The sequence below is a fragment of the Phascolarctos cinereus genome, unplaced genomic scaffold, assembly GCF_003287225.1.
Source record: "Phascolarctos cinereus isolate Bilbo 61053 unplaced genomic scaffold, phaCin_HiC Scaffold_726;HRSCAF=1367, whole genome shotgun sequence".
In the NCBI taxonomy this organism is placed as follows: Eukaryota; Metazoa; Chordata; class Mammalia; order Diprotodontia; family Phascolarctidae; genus Phascolarctos; species Phascolarctos cinereus.
Window position 1 is genome coordinate 390,630,806 of NW_027556098.1, and position 17,663 is coordinate 390,648,468.

General features: G+C 47.6%; 1 protein-coding gene across 1 annotated transcript in view; it reads left to right on the top strand.

Moving 5' to 3' along the window:
- Window positions 1–465: 465 nt before the first annotated feature.
- CASZ1 (castor zinc finger 1) overlaps window positions 466–17,663 on the top strand; it is a 98,167-nt gene continuing 80,969 nt past the window's right edge. Inside the window, 2 exon segments of the mRNA XM_078145681.1 lie at window positions 466–665; window positions 819–857. Coding sequence (XP_078001807.1) covers window positions 560–665; window positions 819–857 — 145 coding nt within the window. The 5' untranslated portion in view covers window positions 466–559.

Consider the following 17,663-nt stretch of genomic DNA (forward strand, 5'->3'; position numbering starts at 1 on the left):
CCTGCCAAACTGTTAGCCCGAGTGTTACCGTCAGGCGCAATGACATCAGGGTTTTAAAACAACTTGTTATTCGGGGAGTAATCAGTTGCAATTAGGCATTAATTAAGTATTATGAAAGTTGATTATTTAAGTGAATTCGGCTTTCGACTCTCCGACTATGGTGAGTACGAGAGAGTGGGGTGGGGGGCGCCGGGGGGAGGGGGTTTGGGGCTGCTGCGGATGCTTCGATTTCGTCCTTTGACTTGACTTGGCGGGGGCGGAGGGGGAGAAGCGGGGAGGGGGCCTGGCTTGGGGCTGGAGGGTCGGTGCGAGATCTGGGGTCCAGCCCCGCCTGGGTCCGTCGGACTCTGTGTGTGTGTGTGTGTGTGTGTGTGTGTGTGTGTGTTGTGCGTGCGCGCGCGCAGGGCGCGCGTGTGAGTGTGTGTGCGCGCGCGCGCCTCTCTCCGTCCTTCTCCCTGCCCTCCCGGCCCCCAAAAGACTAGGATTGTCTATCTATAAATAGTTTCTCTTTTACTTTAATAAACTCGCCAGCACAGCTGAGCAGAGCTTCACGTTTGCAATGTCGGGGTGTGTGAACCAGAGAGAAGGAAAGAAACTTTTCTCCTTCTCTTTCACCCTCGCCGTCTCCCTCCTTCTCCCCCAGCCCCCCAGAGATTTATCTTTCGGTAGGGGTGGGACAGTCGGGAGGGGAGGTTGGGGAAGGGGGAATGGAGCAGGAGAAGAAATGGGGCAGGGGAACCAAGGTGGGGGGGTGAACTTCAAGAAATGACACTGAACAGACTTTATTTTTATTTTCTTTTTCTGGGCGTTCCCTGAAGAGTTTGGGACCAAAGAGAGGAGCATGGATCTTGGTACAGGTACTGGCCCGTGGGAACCCGGAGGGGAGGAGTGGGGGGAGAGACTTTCACTTTTCTTTCGGTTCTTTTACGGAAGTTATTATTTTTAGCCCAATGAGGTGGCAGCTGAGAAGAGGGGGCGGGGAGGGGGGCAGCCGGCTGGGAGAGGGTCTGCGGCTCCTTTCACACACTCGCCTTCTCCGGCTTCAGAGAATTATTATTATTTATTACCTCTTCGGGAACTCTGACTAATTTGATGCTTGTCATTATGAAAGAAGTAGGGAAGAGAGACCTGGAGGCACCCATTGAGAAGAGTTTGGGTTTTTTCGTGGGGTTTTCTAAAAATCCTGTTGTGTGAATGTTTTTCTTTCTGGTTTTTTTTTTCTCTGTGCCTCACTCATGGGGTGTGTGTTTTTATTTTTTCAGCGGGGGGTGGTTGACTTTTTGAAAGAAGCGTCCTGTTGGGTAAGGTGGTTGGGCTGGTTTCGGGAGACTGTCTCAGAGTAAAGGAATTTAATTTATTTGGGACAAGGCTGTGTCGGATGATCAAGCTAGTTATTATGGCTAATGAGTATTTTTCACCTGAGAATCCGTGGGATGGCAAGAGGCTGTTATCAGTTCAAAGTGAGGTGCCCAGGAACATATCTCCGCACCACCCAATTTTTCCACCCTTCCTGCCGGAAGACCAGGCCTAAGCCTCAGATGGACCTCTGACTCTAGGTTCAGGTTGAGACCAGTGGCTGCCAGGGGCAAAATTTGCCCTGGGATTTCGGTTTTAATTTAATTCAGTATTTATCAGCAACTCCCACCTGGGGATAGGCCATGGCTAGGGTTGGGGTTGGGGTTTGCCTCTACCCCTGGTCACCCCTGGTCACCACTGGTGCTCAAGCTTGGCCTAGCCCTTCAGACCTTAGGGGGAAAACAACTGGTCTCCTTCCTTTATACATAATTTCAATTTTTTTTAAAAAAAAAGAGTGTAATAAACAGGTAGATATTGTTGTGGCCTGACCTTTGAACTCTTCTGTTTCATTTTGGAAAAGGATATATGAGTGTGTTTATGTAATATTTGTGGTTTGTACATATGTGTAAAGGATATATTTATGTATGGACATATATATGTGTATGTGTGTGTATGTATGTATGTATGTATGTATGTAAGTATGTATGTATGTATCTTTAATAGACCCCGAATCAAAAGATTTATTCATCCAGGGGATTCTGGTCTTGTTACCCAGGGCTCATAATGTACGACCTCTGTAGGGTCAGAGTATTGTGGGTGGGGTGGAGTGTGTATAAAGTGGGATGGCTATGGGGGGGGTAACATTTAAAGAGTTTAAAAGTTGTCCCCACCCCCTGTGACGTACGATCTTTACTTGGTATCAAGGTGCCCCAGGGCCTCATGGAGGGAAGAAGGCAGCACCCCCTACTGGGCAGAGCTTGGCGAAAGTGTCCAGAGCCTCTAGCCATCTCGCCTGGCCTGTCTTCCCTGCCTCAGTCCTCCCACGGGGACCCAGCCTGCCTCCAAACCCTAATCAGGTGTTTGATCTGTTCCCTTCTGCCCCACCCCCTTTCTTCGGAAATGGGCCCCCACCCAGCCCGGCCAAGGGGCTGACATCCAGCCCTGCCTACCTGGTGCAGGCTCCCACACGCAGGCAGGCGGGCACGTGGGGCAGCCAGGAATTATTCACCAGGCCAGGCAGGGCTTTCCTCCTCCTCCCCCCACCCCACCTGGGTGCCAGCTGGGGCTGCTGCCCCAACCCTGATGGAGGCCAGTCCCTCAATGTCTGTCATGAGGGAGACTCCCCTGGGTGGGGAGAGGAACTCCATGACCCTATCCTAGAAGGAGGGCTGGCTTGGGAAAGGAGGAAGAGAAGCTTCCTAGGCAGCCCAGCGGAGGGGTAGGGGCAGGGGCATCTCACTCCCCGTTGTCCCAGAATGAATCACTCCGCCCTTTACTCCAGGGGGGCAGGCGGTGGAAACTTTTCCTCGAAGTTAGGAAGGGCCTCTGAGGTCACCTCAGCCCTCTCTTAGCTGGAGCAGGGCCCTCCTGGCGGACCCGATACTGGCCTCCAGCCACTCTGTTGGGGAGGCCTAAAGTGCCAGGGTTCTAGCCGGCCCCCAGAGGAGAGCCAGCTGGTTAGGCCACCTCTGCCTCTCCTTCAGATTCAGAAGTCTCCCTTTAAATTCACTCCTCTAGAATAGGAAAGAAAAAACCCCAAACATTTCTTTTCTCTCTTAAATGAAAGCAACAAAAGAGGTTGCATCCTCTGAGATGCCTTCTGGGTCAGTCTCATTTTTCCCCGACTCACTTTTAGGATGTAGCAGAGGTCACCCAATTAGCCGACCTCGGCTGCGTTGTCAAAGACAAGTTGTTTCTGCTGGGGGTGGGAGCTTTGGCTGGGTAGAGTGTAAGCGTCTTGAGGCTAGGGCTGGTGCCATCTTAACAGCTTTCATTAGTATCTTCATCGGTGGACTTCACTGACTGTTTTCTAAGGATTGTTGCTTTAAATGGGAACTTAATCTTTCTCAAATCACAAAAGGAGGGGGCCAGAAGGGACCTTCCATCCAGTACCCCAACCTTCCAGGCTTAGAAGGACATGGGCCTCACCCTTGTCTTGGGTTTCCTGCAGGACTGGGGAGAGAGAGACAGGAGTAAGGCTTCTCTAGATAAGTTGAACAAGACTCCCCCACTGTTCAAGACCATGTGGACCCTTTCCCCCCACCACAGTTCAGGAAAGGGCTGGATCAATCTGGACGTCTTGAGCAATAAAAAATGCCGATGTCGTCCTAATTCACCAGGCCCCGAGATGACAGCAAATTTACATTTTTTAATTAAACTAGCAGCCAGTTTTTATGAGAGGGGGTTGGGTTATGCAAATCAAATGGTTGTGTACGGAAGATTAGGAGAGTTTGGGAATAAATTCCACAAATGCTAATAAAAAAAGGAGAGAGAGAGAGAAAGAAGGGAGAGAGGAAGAGAGGAGGACATGGTTCCATTAGGCCCTTTTAGACTGATTTCCCTTGGGGGAGGGAACTAGCAAGGAAGGAGGGGGAGAGGGAGTAAGCTTTCAAACATAGGTAAAGCCATTGTTCAGTTGGGGCAGCCGATTGCTTGGATTGGGCCTCCAAAGGTCTTGTTTCTAGGCTCTAGACAAACCTGGAGCAGAACACGCACCAGAATCCAAAGAAACACACAGGTTGTCGGGGTTTCTGTTACCGCCCCTCAGGGAACTTGAGAGGAGGGGATGGGCAGAGGTTAGGAAGGGTTTCTATTCTAGTAGTGCAGGAACACAGAATCATAACCCAGGGTTTCTGTGGCAATGCCCATGTCTGTGCAGTGGGCCCCGAAGCTTCGGCCAGAGCAGGTCCCCGAGAGACCCAGGGTGGGCTCCAGCCAAACACGGACTGGTAGGGAGTAGGGGGAAATGTCAAAGGAAAACAGCAAGTCATAAGACAAGGAGAGATAGTAAGAGAAGGAAGAAGAGGGCCCGCCCAGAGGTTGACATCATTTTGTTCCAGCCAAGGTGGGTGTTATGAGTCAATCTCGGGAATCAGAAAATCAGAAGTTTAGCACTGGAAGGGATTGGTGCCAGCTGAGCTGGACTTGATCATCTGTCACTGAGGCAAGCCATCCAAGACCTCCATTCATAGGGACTAGAGAGAGGGAAACACCCCCCACGGATCACCTAAGTCAACTCCTCCTTCCCTCCATTTGACAGATGAGAAAACTGAGGCCCAAGGTCACCCAGGTAGCAGTGAGAATCTTCAGTTCTATGGTACTTTCCCTCAATCTGTTTGCTTGCTGAATACCTCGGTTTAGTCTTTAGGTGGGAAAGGACAGGAAGGCAGAAGAGAGGTGGGAAATTCACAGTGGCAGGAAATTCCCCCCATCCTGTTTCTTGCAGGGACATTTCCCAGGAGCCGTGTACATGGTGGGCAGGTAGTGAGATGCCAGGGCTGTCATCAGCACCAGCCAGTGCAGGTGGTGTCTGAAGGCCTGGGATTATGCATACGTGTTGCCATCTTCACCCCCTTCAGTGCCTGTGTGCCAACCTTACCTGACTGGTGAGAGACAGTAATAGAACAGTGACCAGCCACACCTGGCTTCCTTAGGGGGGATGGGGTGGGGGTGGGGCACTCATCCTGTATTAATGTGTACCTTCACCGCTTGCAAAATACCCTACAAGACTGATAATTTAAGTATCACTATCCCCATATTTCAGATGAGGAAACTGAGGTTCATGAAATTAATAGCTAGTAAGGAGTAGAGCTGAAACATGATGCCAGATCTAGTATTTTTCCCCCAGACTACCCACCTTCTCATACAGGATGACAAGAAAGATGCCCTAGGGTATCTCAAGGTGGTCTGAGGATCTGGTGGTCACAAAGCTGAAGCATTTGCCTGCTTTGCCTCCAGATGCCTCAACCCCCCTCCTGCCTTCTTATGCCCCCTTCTGCTAGGTTTAGCTGGGGCCGCTGCAGACAGGTTGGGCGCTAGGATTCCTAACACACAGTTGGCACCAAGCACCTACCTCTCCAGGAAGGCTTCCCAGGCCTCTTTTGCCAGGAGAGTTCCTAGTGAGAGGGGCCAAAGAGCTGTGACCCAGTACCACACTTAGGAGAGCTCGGAGGTGGGCACCAGCTGGCTTCCCTCCTCCCTGCTTCAGTGAGAATGGCGTGGAGAGCTAATGTAATATGGACGCCCAAGCCACAACTACCGCCCCCCCCCCAATACCACCAGGGATCCTGGCTCAGTTCCAAAGCTAGAGTTTTATGATGGAAAATGGAATAAGGAAAGGCACCTTTGGGAGGCTGAGTCACCACAGCATCATCTCCTAATTAAGACCGCTGCCTCCCTTTGAGGCAGCCAACCTACTTCTAGGGGCAGAGTGGAGCAGAGCTGACCTCCCCATTCCCTCCCCTCTCGTCGGTGGACCCAACCAACCCAGGGGTCCTGGGGCAGCTATTTCCCTCCCGTGGGAGGGAAGGGCCCATTCTCTTTTTTTCCCTCCACCCTGACTCCTAGGGTCATTGAGAGGGGGAGAAGGTTGTGCATTTAAAGTTCCTCTCCCCCGGCTGATTTCCGAGCAATGACCACCTGGACCTCCAAGAGGAAAGGAAGTTATTCCATGGTAATTAGTATCTGAGAGTCCCCTAGGCATGGGCTGTCCCCTAAAGCATTAGCAGCTGTTTAGGGGTAGCTGGGCCTAGTGAGAATAGGAAATAGGGTAAGGGAAAGCTAGTCTCAGAGACAGGGGGTGATGCCAGGCTGTGAGGATGGACTCATATCCTCACTTGGATTCATTTTCAGAAGTATCTACTGGTCAGGATGGATCTCCATCAAGAACAGGACCCTTCAGGCTCCAGATAGATCTGGGTGCCATTTCCCTGGTCAGTTGCTACCTTCCTCTGTCCCCTGTCTCAGGCCCTATAAGTGAGAGCCTAGTGGAAAGAAAACTTTCACAGCTTTGGTTTCCTCATCTGTAAAATGGGAATAATACCGGCACAACTTGTCTTAAGGGTGAGGCAAATCCCTTGTAAATGTTTAAGCCGTATAGAAATATGTGCTTCTTTTTATTGGAAGCCTTGCCTTGTCAGCTTTTAAAGTCAGAATCTTTCTTCTTCCCCAGCAAGGGCCGAGGATCTATGGTGGTAAAGGGATTTCCTCCCTCCTCATCTCCACCTCCCATCTTCCCTGGCTTCTTCTAAGTCCCAGCTACAATCCTACCTTTTACAAGGAAGCCTTTCCTGACCCCTCTTAAGCCTACTGCTTTCTCTCACTTAATTATTTCCTGTTTATCAGATAGAGATCTTGTTTGTATATATTTGTTTGTTTTCTCCACATTTGATGGTAAGCGCCCTGAGGGCAGGGGTTGTACTTTGCCTCTTTGTATCTTCAGTGCTGTAGCCCAGTGCCTGGCACATAGGAGGCACTTTATACATGTTTCTTGTTTTAAGTCAACACGCCATTTTATACGGAGGAAATGGAGGCCCAGAAAGACTAGGGGACTTGCCCAGGGTGACACAAGAAGGCATTAGCTGAGCCTGGATTAGAAGCCAGGGTTCTCTTGGTTAGATCATGCTGCCTCGCCATTCTTTGATGTCTTGGTCCGTTCTTAGGCCTTTTGAGAGGCAGTGTGGTACGGTGGATAGAGCATGGGATTGGAGAGGGAGGAGGGCCTGGATTTCCAGGCCACCTCAAATGCTTACTAGCCACATCTCCCCAGGCAGGTCACCTTCCTTCCCTAGACAGCTTCTTGATCTAGAAATGAGGGGATTGGGATCAACGACCTATTTCACAGTCATGAGGAAAAGACTCTGTCTATAGCTATATGTATAGATATAGATAAATATACATACATACACATTTTTATATATTAATGTATGTCTATATACATATATACAGATAGATGGATAAATAGACATAGATAGACAGACAGACAGACAGATAGATAGATAGATAGATAGATAGATAAGCAAGCAAGTTGGTAGACAGAAGGATAAATAGATAAATGGATAGATAGATGGATGAGCAGATGGGATAGACAGAGACAGACAGGCAAATGGATAGATAGGCAGATAGATGGATCTATAGATAAATGGAGAGCTATGTAGACAGATAGACAGACAGGCAAATAGGCAGGTAGATGGACAGATGGACAGAGAGAATTTCATAAACCTTAGAGCACTATATAAATGTGGGCTGTCATCATTTTCCATCTTCCCACAGTGGCTATATAGTGCCCGGCACTATAGTAAATGCCAGTTGAATGAACTGGTAAGGCCACCATTCCCAGGACAGTCAGTCGTGGCTCAGTGGCCTTGAAGCTTTGGGTCTTAGCAGCTCAAAACCAAGGTTGGGCCCTAGAGCCGAGTTATGGGAGCAGGCAGACTGAAGCAGGAGGTATTTGGATGAGGGCAGGGTAGAAGGTGGGAGACCTGGGCTAGTCTTCTGGGACTAGGAAGAGTAAGGGTGCGAGGGAGAGTGTGGACAGTTGCCTAGGTGGCCGTTGGATTGGGGTTGTCATTTTTTCCCCTGACTTTTAGCCTTTCTGGGGCAGAGTCCAGTCCTCTTCATACTCAGCATCTCAGTCAGAAGGGACCTCAGGAGCTATACGAACTAAACTTATAAGTGGACAGAAAACCTCTGGCCCACATGCCCAACAATTCACTTTGACAAATACTTGTGTCCCTGGCATCATAGAAGGTGTTTTAATAATAAAGACCTTTAATTTAATTTGATAAAAATGAAAATAGCCCCTGCCCTTACAGAACTCTTATTCTACTTAGGGGGGAACTAGTATGTGTATAGTTAAAAAAAGTAGATAAATAGATTAAAATATTTTTAAAATGTAAAAGTAATTTGAGGATAAGGAAAGCTTTAGCAACCAGAAGGGAATCACTGTTTACTTAGAGAACTCTTTTGATAGAGAACCCACTCCCAGACCTTTTTAGACAAATCTCTGTCTAGCCCGCTCTAACTTGCGACATTGATTTTTTGAACCCAAGTGTTAAACTTTACATTTCTCCCTAGTAAATGTTATCTCATTAGATCTGTCCCTACATTCTAGCCTATTGAGATCTTTGTGGATCCCTTCTCCATCATCCACTTTGCTAGCAGCTGACCTTCCCAGCCTTGTGTCATCTGCAAATCATATAAGTGGGCCTCTATGCTTTTATCCAATACATTGACTCCTCCCTTGTAGATCAACAGTATTATAGAGGGCATTAATTCTTAGTCAGGCACAAGTTGAAGAATCTGACCTTGGAGACCCCTTCTAATTCTGGGATTCTTCCTTGCAGCCACACACCTCTTTTTTAAAAAAATTATTTTGCTCTAAACTTAGAAACAACTTCAACAAAAATTTTTTAAAAACATAAAATAAATGAGCAAAATAAGGAATCAGATCATGCATAATCACATTAACTATTTACAGATTGCTAAAAGAAAAAAAAGTGTGATATATTTGTTTATTTATTTAGCTAACCATTCCCGCATTCATTCATTTATTTATATTTATGTTCAGACCTCTAATTTCATTGGTTTGGAAACTCCCTCCACTGAGATGGCAAGCTCATTAGTAACTTAGGGAGTTATCTAGGACTTTTAGAGGTTAGGTGACCTACCCATTGTCTTCCAGCCATTTTGTGACAGAGGCAAGACTGGAACCTGGAGCTTCTTGACTCCAAGGCCAATCTTTCTGGCTACTCTGCCAACCGCCTTTGATGGATACATGTATGTGGCACATGAATGCTGTGTATCGATGTATAGATATAGCTGTACATGCTGTATAAGAAATACATTTATAAAAAATTAAAAATGAAATAAGTGTATATACATACATACTAGGTTATATAATATATTTAAATTTGAAAAGTGGTATCTCACACAAACTAGACTTCATATTATGCTGGAATTTATGTTATAGATAAACATATTATAAATATGTATATTTTATCTATCATATATTTTTATATATCACATATATTTACATATCTTTATTTTGTGTCACATAATATTCAGATACCTTTATTTTATATATCACATATATTTCTATAAATTTATTTTATAGACATCAATATATTTACATAATTACTTTACATATCAGATATATTTCTATATATTTATTCTGCATTACATAATATATTTATTTTGCATATCGCATATAATATAAACTTTATAAACTATATAAATATAGTTTATAAAGTATAAACTATATTTATTTTATTATATATGTACATTTTAAAATAAAAATAGTAACATCTCATAAGTACTGTACTCTGTATGTATATAAATTTTAAGTAAAATCGATAACATGTCATTTGTTCTGAGGCTGCTTCTGATCTCTTTTCCATCTGAGTATCAGATTTGGTTGGCATTGCTCAATACACATATAGATTTATATATATTTAAATATGCATATACATGGATATGTATACACACACACACACACACACACACACACACAAAGTTCACGTGCCCACACACACACCTTTCTCTCTTCCACCTGTTCCCAAGGACACCTCCTCACTGTGTACACCAGCTTGGTGACACCCGCCCTAACCCAGGGTCACCATGACTACCCCTGGGCTGGGTCTCTAGTGCTCTAACGATGATGACAAGCTGTAGGATAAGGAAGCCAGAGGGAGCTGGTGTTGGGGGAGGGGGAGCAGCTCTGAGCTGGGAAGGTTGCTGTGGCCTTCCTTGGATAGGACCTGCCCCCATGCCTCAAGTAGGGACTAAGGTCACTTCAGGAGCGCCATCTTGGCCCTTGAGGCCCTTGGGTCTGGGCCACCTAGTTCTGGGAGGTGGGGGGGGGGGGGGAGAAGGAAGGAGAGCAGTTTTTCCCTGTGGAGTAGACACTTCTCACCCTGGGAAAGGTGGGCCAGGACACTTAGACAAGTTGAAAGAGAAAACCAGTACTAGAGTCAGACGATCTGAGTTCAGACCCCATCCTGATGCTTACAACCCGTGTGACCTTGAGGTGATAGATCAGTTTACCTTGATGGGCCTCAGTTTCCTTATCTGTAAAATAAGAGGGGGGACTAGACCCTTGAGATCCTTTAAACTCTAAGATCCACTGGTTGCTGACCACTGGGGTCTTTAGTTCTAGGAGGTCAGGGATCCAGTGGGCAATGGAGATGGTAGCGTGAGGGGAGAGAGGGTGGCTAAGACCACACTCTCACCTGAGCTCAGTACGTCTTCTAGGTGAGTTGTTGAAGGGTACTGTGAGCTCCTAAGAGATAAAGAGGGAGGGGTCATTGAAAGGAGAGGAGGAAAAGAGTATGACAGGGCATGGAGAGAGACCCAGGGGCTGAACAGGAGGCCTTAAGTCTCAGCATCTTCTGTCTTCTCTCTGCCTTCCCCTTTGCATTCACAGTTCAACAGACTTCGCCATGTGTTGGGCATTGTGTCCAGCTGTGGATGCAAAAGGAAACGCAGGCAGATGGGACAGCTTTAAAAGTTACATGTTGATTTTATTATCGATTTAAAAGGAAAAAGAAAGTTGTGTATAAGACAGATTCACAGTTTCACGTATCACCTCCTGTTTGACTTTATAGATGTACTTATATATATTTTATTTGGTGTATATATACGTGTATATGTGTATGTATATGTATATGTATATGTATATGTATATGTATATGTATATGTATATGTATATGTGTATGTGTATGTGTATGTGAGTGTATATATATATATATTTTTTTTAATGAGAGTTATGGATATTGTTGTTAGTTGTGTTCACCTCTTCATGACCCCATTTGGGGTTTTCTTGGCAATTTTTTTTGCCATTTCCTCCTCCAGCTCATTCTATAGATGAGGAAACTGAGGCAAACAGGATGAAGTGACTTACCTAGGGTCACACAGCTGGGAAGCATCTGAGGCCACATTTGAACTCAAGAAGATGAATAATGTATAGAAAGATGGAAAAATGAGACAGCTCCTCCCTGCCAGGAGCTCTCAGTTATCATGGAAGGGATCATCACTTATGACCTACTAGGGGAGATAGGGCATAGCAAAAGGTAGTGAAGATACAAACACAAAATGAAAATAGTTCCTGCCCTCAAGAGGTGTAAATTCTACTAAAGGAGACACTGAGCCCTTCTATACAGCCCTCTAGCTCCGTCCATCCATCTTCCTCCCTGTTAGAGACAGCCTGTGTTAGTGCAAGGACATTGGGCTTAAAGCCCCAGGACCTGGGTTTGACTCTTGACTCTGCTACTTACATAACCTTTGTGACCTTGGGCAAGGCAGTTGTCCACTTTCAGAGCCCTGTTAGAATAAGAGAGGATTCCATGGTGTCTATGGTCCCTTCTTACTCTAAATCTGTGACCTGATGGCCTCCTCCATGTCCCCTTGGCCCATGGCCAAGATGTCACTGCCCATGCCCATGCAGTGACCGCCAGCTCCCCTCCATAGCTGGCAGAGGGTTCCCTGCCCGTCTGCCCTGGACCTTGGGAGAGTCCGTGCCCTGCGCCTGCCCCCCACCCCCACCCAGGCTCCCTCCATGTGGTAAGTTTGTTTTGCCAGGGTGACCTGTTTAATCATCTCATTTTCTGGTGGCCGTTTATTCCTCGTTTCCACGGTTACGGCCCCATTAAGGGGAGAAGCAATAAGCCAGTGAGTCAAACAGGTAATAAAAACATTAAAACCCATGTGCGCAGAGGGAGGATGGGGCCGAGAGGGAGGGGAGTTCAGTGAGGTGAGACAGGCCAGGGAGAAAAGGAGAGAGCCCACAGGGGCAGACAGAGGTAAGAGCTTCTGTCCTCCAGGAGGCCTTGAGGACGATGCCCATCCAGTCCTAGAGCTTGGCAGAGCTAGAGAACCTTCTGGGGCCCCCATCAGGAGCGGAGAAACTGGCCAGGGCCCCTTCACACCCATCCCACTAGAGAGAGAAAGAACCAGCCTCATGCAGGGAAGGAGCAGGCACTCCATATGGACCATCTTTGCCCTGTCCGTGCAAATGTCAGGCAGGGCTAGCCCCCTGAGTTCCCACTGCTCCAATCAGAAGCCTTGCCTCCACTCCCAGGCACACCTGTGCAGACAGATGTGGCCTAGCTCATCTGGGGCTTGGGCCGGTCAGTCCCTATCTGTCAATAATCGTAATAATAACTCACATTTCCGTGGCACTTTAAACATGACAGAGCTCTTGACATAGATCATCTCATCTCCACAACAGTCCTGGGGGGTAGGAACCCTTATTGTCCCCATTTCCGAGATGAGACATCACATTTGAGTCTCGTGACAATCATGGGAGGTAGGAGACATTATCACCCCCATTTTAGAGATGATGATGCTGGTAGACTGTCAGATTTGAACTTTACAACAATCCTGTGATGGAAGGGCCCATAAAAATGTCCCCACTTTACAGATGAGGAAACCAAGGCTTGTAGATGTGAAATGACTTATCCAGGGTCACATTGCTAGGAAGGGGCTGAGGTGGGAAACAGATGCAGACCTTTCTTACTCCAAGTCTAGGGCTCTGGGTGCTACCCTGTCCTACCTGTCAGGAAATCTAATATAAGGAGTTTGTCCTAGATGGCCCCAACCTCAGATTCTGTAATCCTATGGAGACTTGATGGGGGGGGGGGTTGGAGAGGGGAGGGGAGAGGAAGGTGGCTTTTTTCTTGGGAGGACTGACCCTACCATCCTCCTGCTCTTGGGCTGACTCCTAGGGGGTGACGGGTGGGGAAAAGATTCGTCACATTGTCATCAACTTGCAGGCACCGCCTTGCAGCTCCATCAGCGGGGGCTGCTAGACCTCAGCTCCTGGGCTTTAGAGGGGGAAGGAACCTTCATAAAGTCCAACCCCTCATTTTATTGATGAGGAAAGCGAGCCCCAGAGAGTTCCAGCCACTTGCCTGGGGTCACACAGGCCGCAGGTGTGGTCCGCTCCTAGAGATAGGCCTTCCCTCATCCCTCTCCCAGCGCCAGGTGTTGTCACCCCCTTCTGCCCCGAGTTATGTCATAGTCTTCTAGTTTCTCATCTGTTGGCAGCTTATGAGGTCAGAGGCAGTTTGTTTTTCTTTCTTTTTCGGGGGGGGGCAGGGTCTTTATATGCTCAGTGTCCAGCCCAGAGCCTAGCATTCAGGAAGTAGCTCCTGCCCCACTCATGTTTCAGTTCAACTCAAAGACACAGAGCTTTAGACTCCTAACTGGCCCATTTCCTTTCTATTAGAGTTGGGCAAAAGAGCAGAAGACCTAGATTTGGGTGGAGTTTTTTTCCTTAAGCCTTTCACTAAACATTTGGCCTTGGCATTAGGTGCCATCTATGTCCTACCTCATCTCCGTGTGTGTGTGTGTGTGTGTGCGCGCGCGCACACGCGCGTGCATGTGTGTATATGTGTGTGTGTGTCAGGGGGAGGTGGCCAGTGATTTCTGACATTGTTTTGAGCCTCAGAGTTTCTTTTTCTGCCAACTTTATCAAGAAGCATATTTGTGGTGAGTGCCACTAACAGAGCCCGTCTGGTGAGCAAATATCCACGGGGTGGATGGCTCTGTGACCTTGAGAGAGAGGGAGGGAGAAGAGGAGGAAGCAGAAGACTGGGGAGAAGAGGAAGTGAAAGGAACGGAGAAGGGAGGCAGAGGGAGAGAGAGAAGAAAGAGAGGAAGAGAAGAAAAGGGGAGAGAGAGAAGAAAGTGAGGAAGAGAAGAAAAGGGGAGAGAGAGAAAGAGGAAGAGAAGAGGAGGGGAGAGGAGAGAGACGGAAGAGGAAAGAGAAGAAAGAGAGGAGAGGAAAGGAGAGAAGAGAAAAGAGAGAGAAAGAAAGAGGAGAAAAAAGAAAAAGAGAGAGAAGAGGAAAATGGAGGGGGGGGTACCAAGTGCCCGAGAACTGGGGAGGGTCCCATGGAAGGGACTAGCTCGAGTATGTAGAAAGCAGGGCTGTTGACGGCCCAGTGCCTTCCAGCAGCAAAGTCAGCCTCATGTGTGGTGGGTCGTTTTAAGACAGAGCAGGCGTTAACAGCTGAGAAGGGGGGCAGCCTACCATGAGGTCCTTCTCATCTCTCTAGAGAGGACTCTTTGGTGCTTTCCATGAGGCCCAGGCCATGCAGAGTGATAGGACCTGCAGATTGAGGTTTCCCTCCCCTTCCCTTCTCTGAGAACTGAGTTCAGATTCCCCCAAGAGGGAGGCCTGTTCAGAAAGAGTAGAGCTGAGGTTCTCTTTCCACTAGAAGAAGTGATTAGAAAGGAAGAATGGAAACTGAGAGTTGTGGGTGAGGAAGGGAGAGCCCTCTAGGGTGGAGACAGCTTGGACAATGGCGTAGAGTCATGTGTAGAGAACAGTTCAGCTAGAATGTAGTCTGAGACATGAGGCTAAATAAGTAAGCCAAGCCAGGTTGTGATAGACTTTAAAGGGTACGCTTAGGAGGGCAGAGAGGGTTTTGTAGTCTCAGTACCCGGCACACAGTAGGAGCTTAATAATTGCTTATTGGATTGGATTGGAAGTGATTGATTGGACTTGATAAGAATGGGTTACTATCCTGGAATTCCAGATACAGATCTCTTAGGGATCTGGGTCAGTCAGCCAACCCGCATTTATTAAGTGCCAACTGTGTACCAAGGATTATATGTACTGTATTATGTACCAAGAGATACAACAGTGAAAGTGAGATCATCCCTGCCTTCATGGAACTTAGAGTCTTCTGTATACATAGGATCATTCACGTAGAGCTGGAAGGGACCTAGTCTAAACTCCTTATTTTATAAAGGGGGAAACTGAGGTGGAGAGAGGTGCAGTGACTTCCCAAAGGTCACACAGCTATGAAGTGTCTCAGGCGGGATTCGAACCTATGTTTTCCTGGCTCCCACATGATACCACCCAGATTCATTAGGGGAGAGAGAGCTGAACATTGAGGACCTTGTGGGAGGTGGGACTCACTTGGGGTGACTGTCTTAGATGCTCAGCTACCATTTAAACTTTAAAGGTTTTGTTGTGGGTTTTTTTTTTAATCTCTGGTTACTAATTTCAGAGGTGCTTTCTGGTGAGAGAGGGAGGAAGGGAGGGAGAAAGAGAGAGGAAGAAGAGATGGGGAGTGAGGGAAACCCTCTGGCTAAGGCTTGTGTCTTGGGAACAGGCCTAGATGAATTAATATTCTGATCAAACAATTCAACGTACAAAAACCTCCCATGGCACCAGCTGCCCGGCCTTCTCAGTAACTGTCACCAGCGGGTTCATGGGGCAGCTGGTAGTGGAACAGCATTTTTCCGCAAAGATCAAAAATCCAGGCGATTCCCTCCCCCCCTTCTCCTTTTCCCCTCTCCGGATCCAAGCGAGATTCTGCCGGGCCCTTCCCTCAGGTAGCTGGGGCCAGAGGGGAGGGGGCTGCCAGAGGGGAGGGGGCTGCCCCTCTCCCTCTCCCTCTCCCTCCTAGGGCCAGGCTGAGGTGGGTGAAGTCATCACCAGATGCCTTTGCTAATTGCTTTAAGAATCTAACTTAAAATAAGATGAAAATGTGTATTCCTGGGTGAGGAGTCATTTTCCATCTAAGAGTAAATTAATGAAAAAATTATACCAAGGCGGGGCCCTACTGGCAGACCTCACTCATCTGATAAACCGAGGCAGCTTGGGGAAAAGGTTCTAAGCCAGGCTGGAGCCATCGGGCTGGCTGAGGTCTGCTCAATGCCCAAGGCCCAGGCTTTACCCACTAGCCCCTTCTCATGCCCTACCCTGGCACTCCTGAGCTGTCGGGCAAATATGTCAGTGGTAGGAATCAGTATTTTGAAATATCAAGCACTTATTAAGTGCCTACTGTATACTGGGATACAAAGGCAAAAAAAACAAAAAACAAAAACTGTCTCTGTCCTTGAGGAGTTGGAATTCTGGGTGGGTACAACATGTGCACAGATAACCTGATAACAAAATAATTGCAGCCTGGGAACGCTAACAACTGGGCGGCTCTTAAGGTGGTGTCACCTTAGCCAAGCCTTAATGAAAGCCAGGAATTCTGAGATTTGTGGGTGAGGAAGGGAGAGCTCACTGGGTATGGGGGCCAACTCAGGCAAAGGTGTGGAGGTGTGTCAGAGAACAGCCAGTGAATCAGTTTGGCTAGAAATGTGGTCCGTGAAATAAAGCTAAGCAGCCTGAAGCCAGATGGTGACTTTCTTTAAAGGGCAGGCACAGAGTTTGTGAGACAGTTGGGAGCTACAGTGGGCTCTCGATCTGATCGGACCTGTGCTGTAGGGAGATTATTCAAAATAAGCATCTCCTGGGTGTGTGTGTGTGTGTGTGTGTGTGTGTGTGTGCGTGTGTGTGTGTGTGTGTACCTCTCTATGTGAGAGATAACATGTTGCAGACATTCTCATTTTTAGATAGCCAGATCATGCATTTATTAGGCACTTGCTGTATACCAGGTGTTCATAATAACCATAATTCTTAACTGTCGTTCCTATGGTGCTTTGAGGTTTCTAAAGCCCTGCAACATCTCATCAGATTCCTGTAATTGTCCTGTGATATAAGACGGCGAATCTGAGGCTCTGCAAGCTTAAGTCAATCAGTGAAGAAGTATGCATTTATTAAGCACCTACTATGTGGGCACTGGAGATGCTACCCAAAAAAATACCCTGTTCTTACCCATGGTCACACTGCTACTAGATATCCCAGGCAAGATTCCAACCCAACTCTCCCACCTTCAAGCCCATCACTCTGTGAAGTATACCTCACTGCCCTTCTAAGTAGCCACATTGTCTGGTACAAGCTCTTCACCTTCTCTTGGCCTCACATGCACCATCTGTAAAATGGGTGCCGTAGTCCCTCAGCCTACCCCCCTGAGGCTCTTGTAAAAGCACCTGGAGCTTCTCTGAAAGGATCCATTATTGTCTTCCTCCAGAGGAAGAGGAGGTGCCTTCTAATTTCTGGGGAGGATGTGTTGATATGTTTGGAAATGGAAAAGGAATGGACTGGTAGGCAGGGGAGTTCTCTTAGGAAATAGGGTCTGTTCCATCTATTTCCAGCATGCTTTTTGTGTTGAGTACCTGGTACATAGTTGGTCCTTTGTAAAGATTGGTTGACTGACTGATAGAGGTCCAAGCCCCTCTGGAAGAGGGCATGAGGCCGGAGGTGTCTCCCCGCCCCCAGCCTTCTGTGCTAGGAGAAGTAGCCAGAGTTGCCTTGGGGACTTTACAGGGTAACCTTGCTGCTTAGGAGACAGCTGTCTCTCATCTGCGTTGGATTTTCAGGGTGCAGCAGGAAGGGAAGTATGCTGAATTTATTCAGGTCAACTTATTTAGTCCTCATTAAACCCCTACTATGTTCCAGGGCCTTGGGGGTACACAAATGAAGCAGTCCCGGCCTCTGGGAGGCTTACATCTATTGAGGTGGGGGG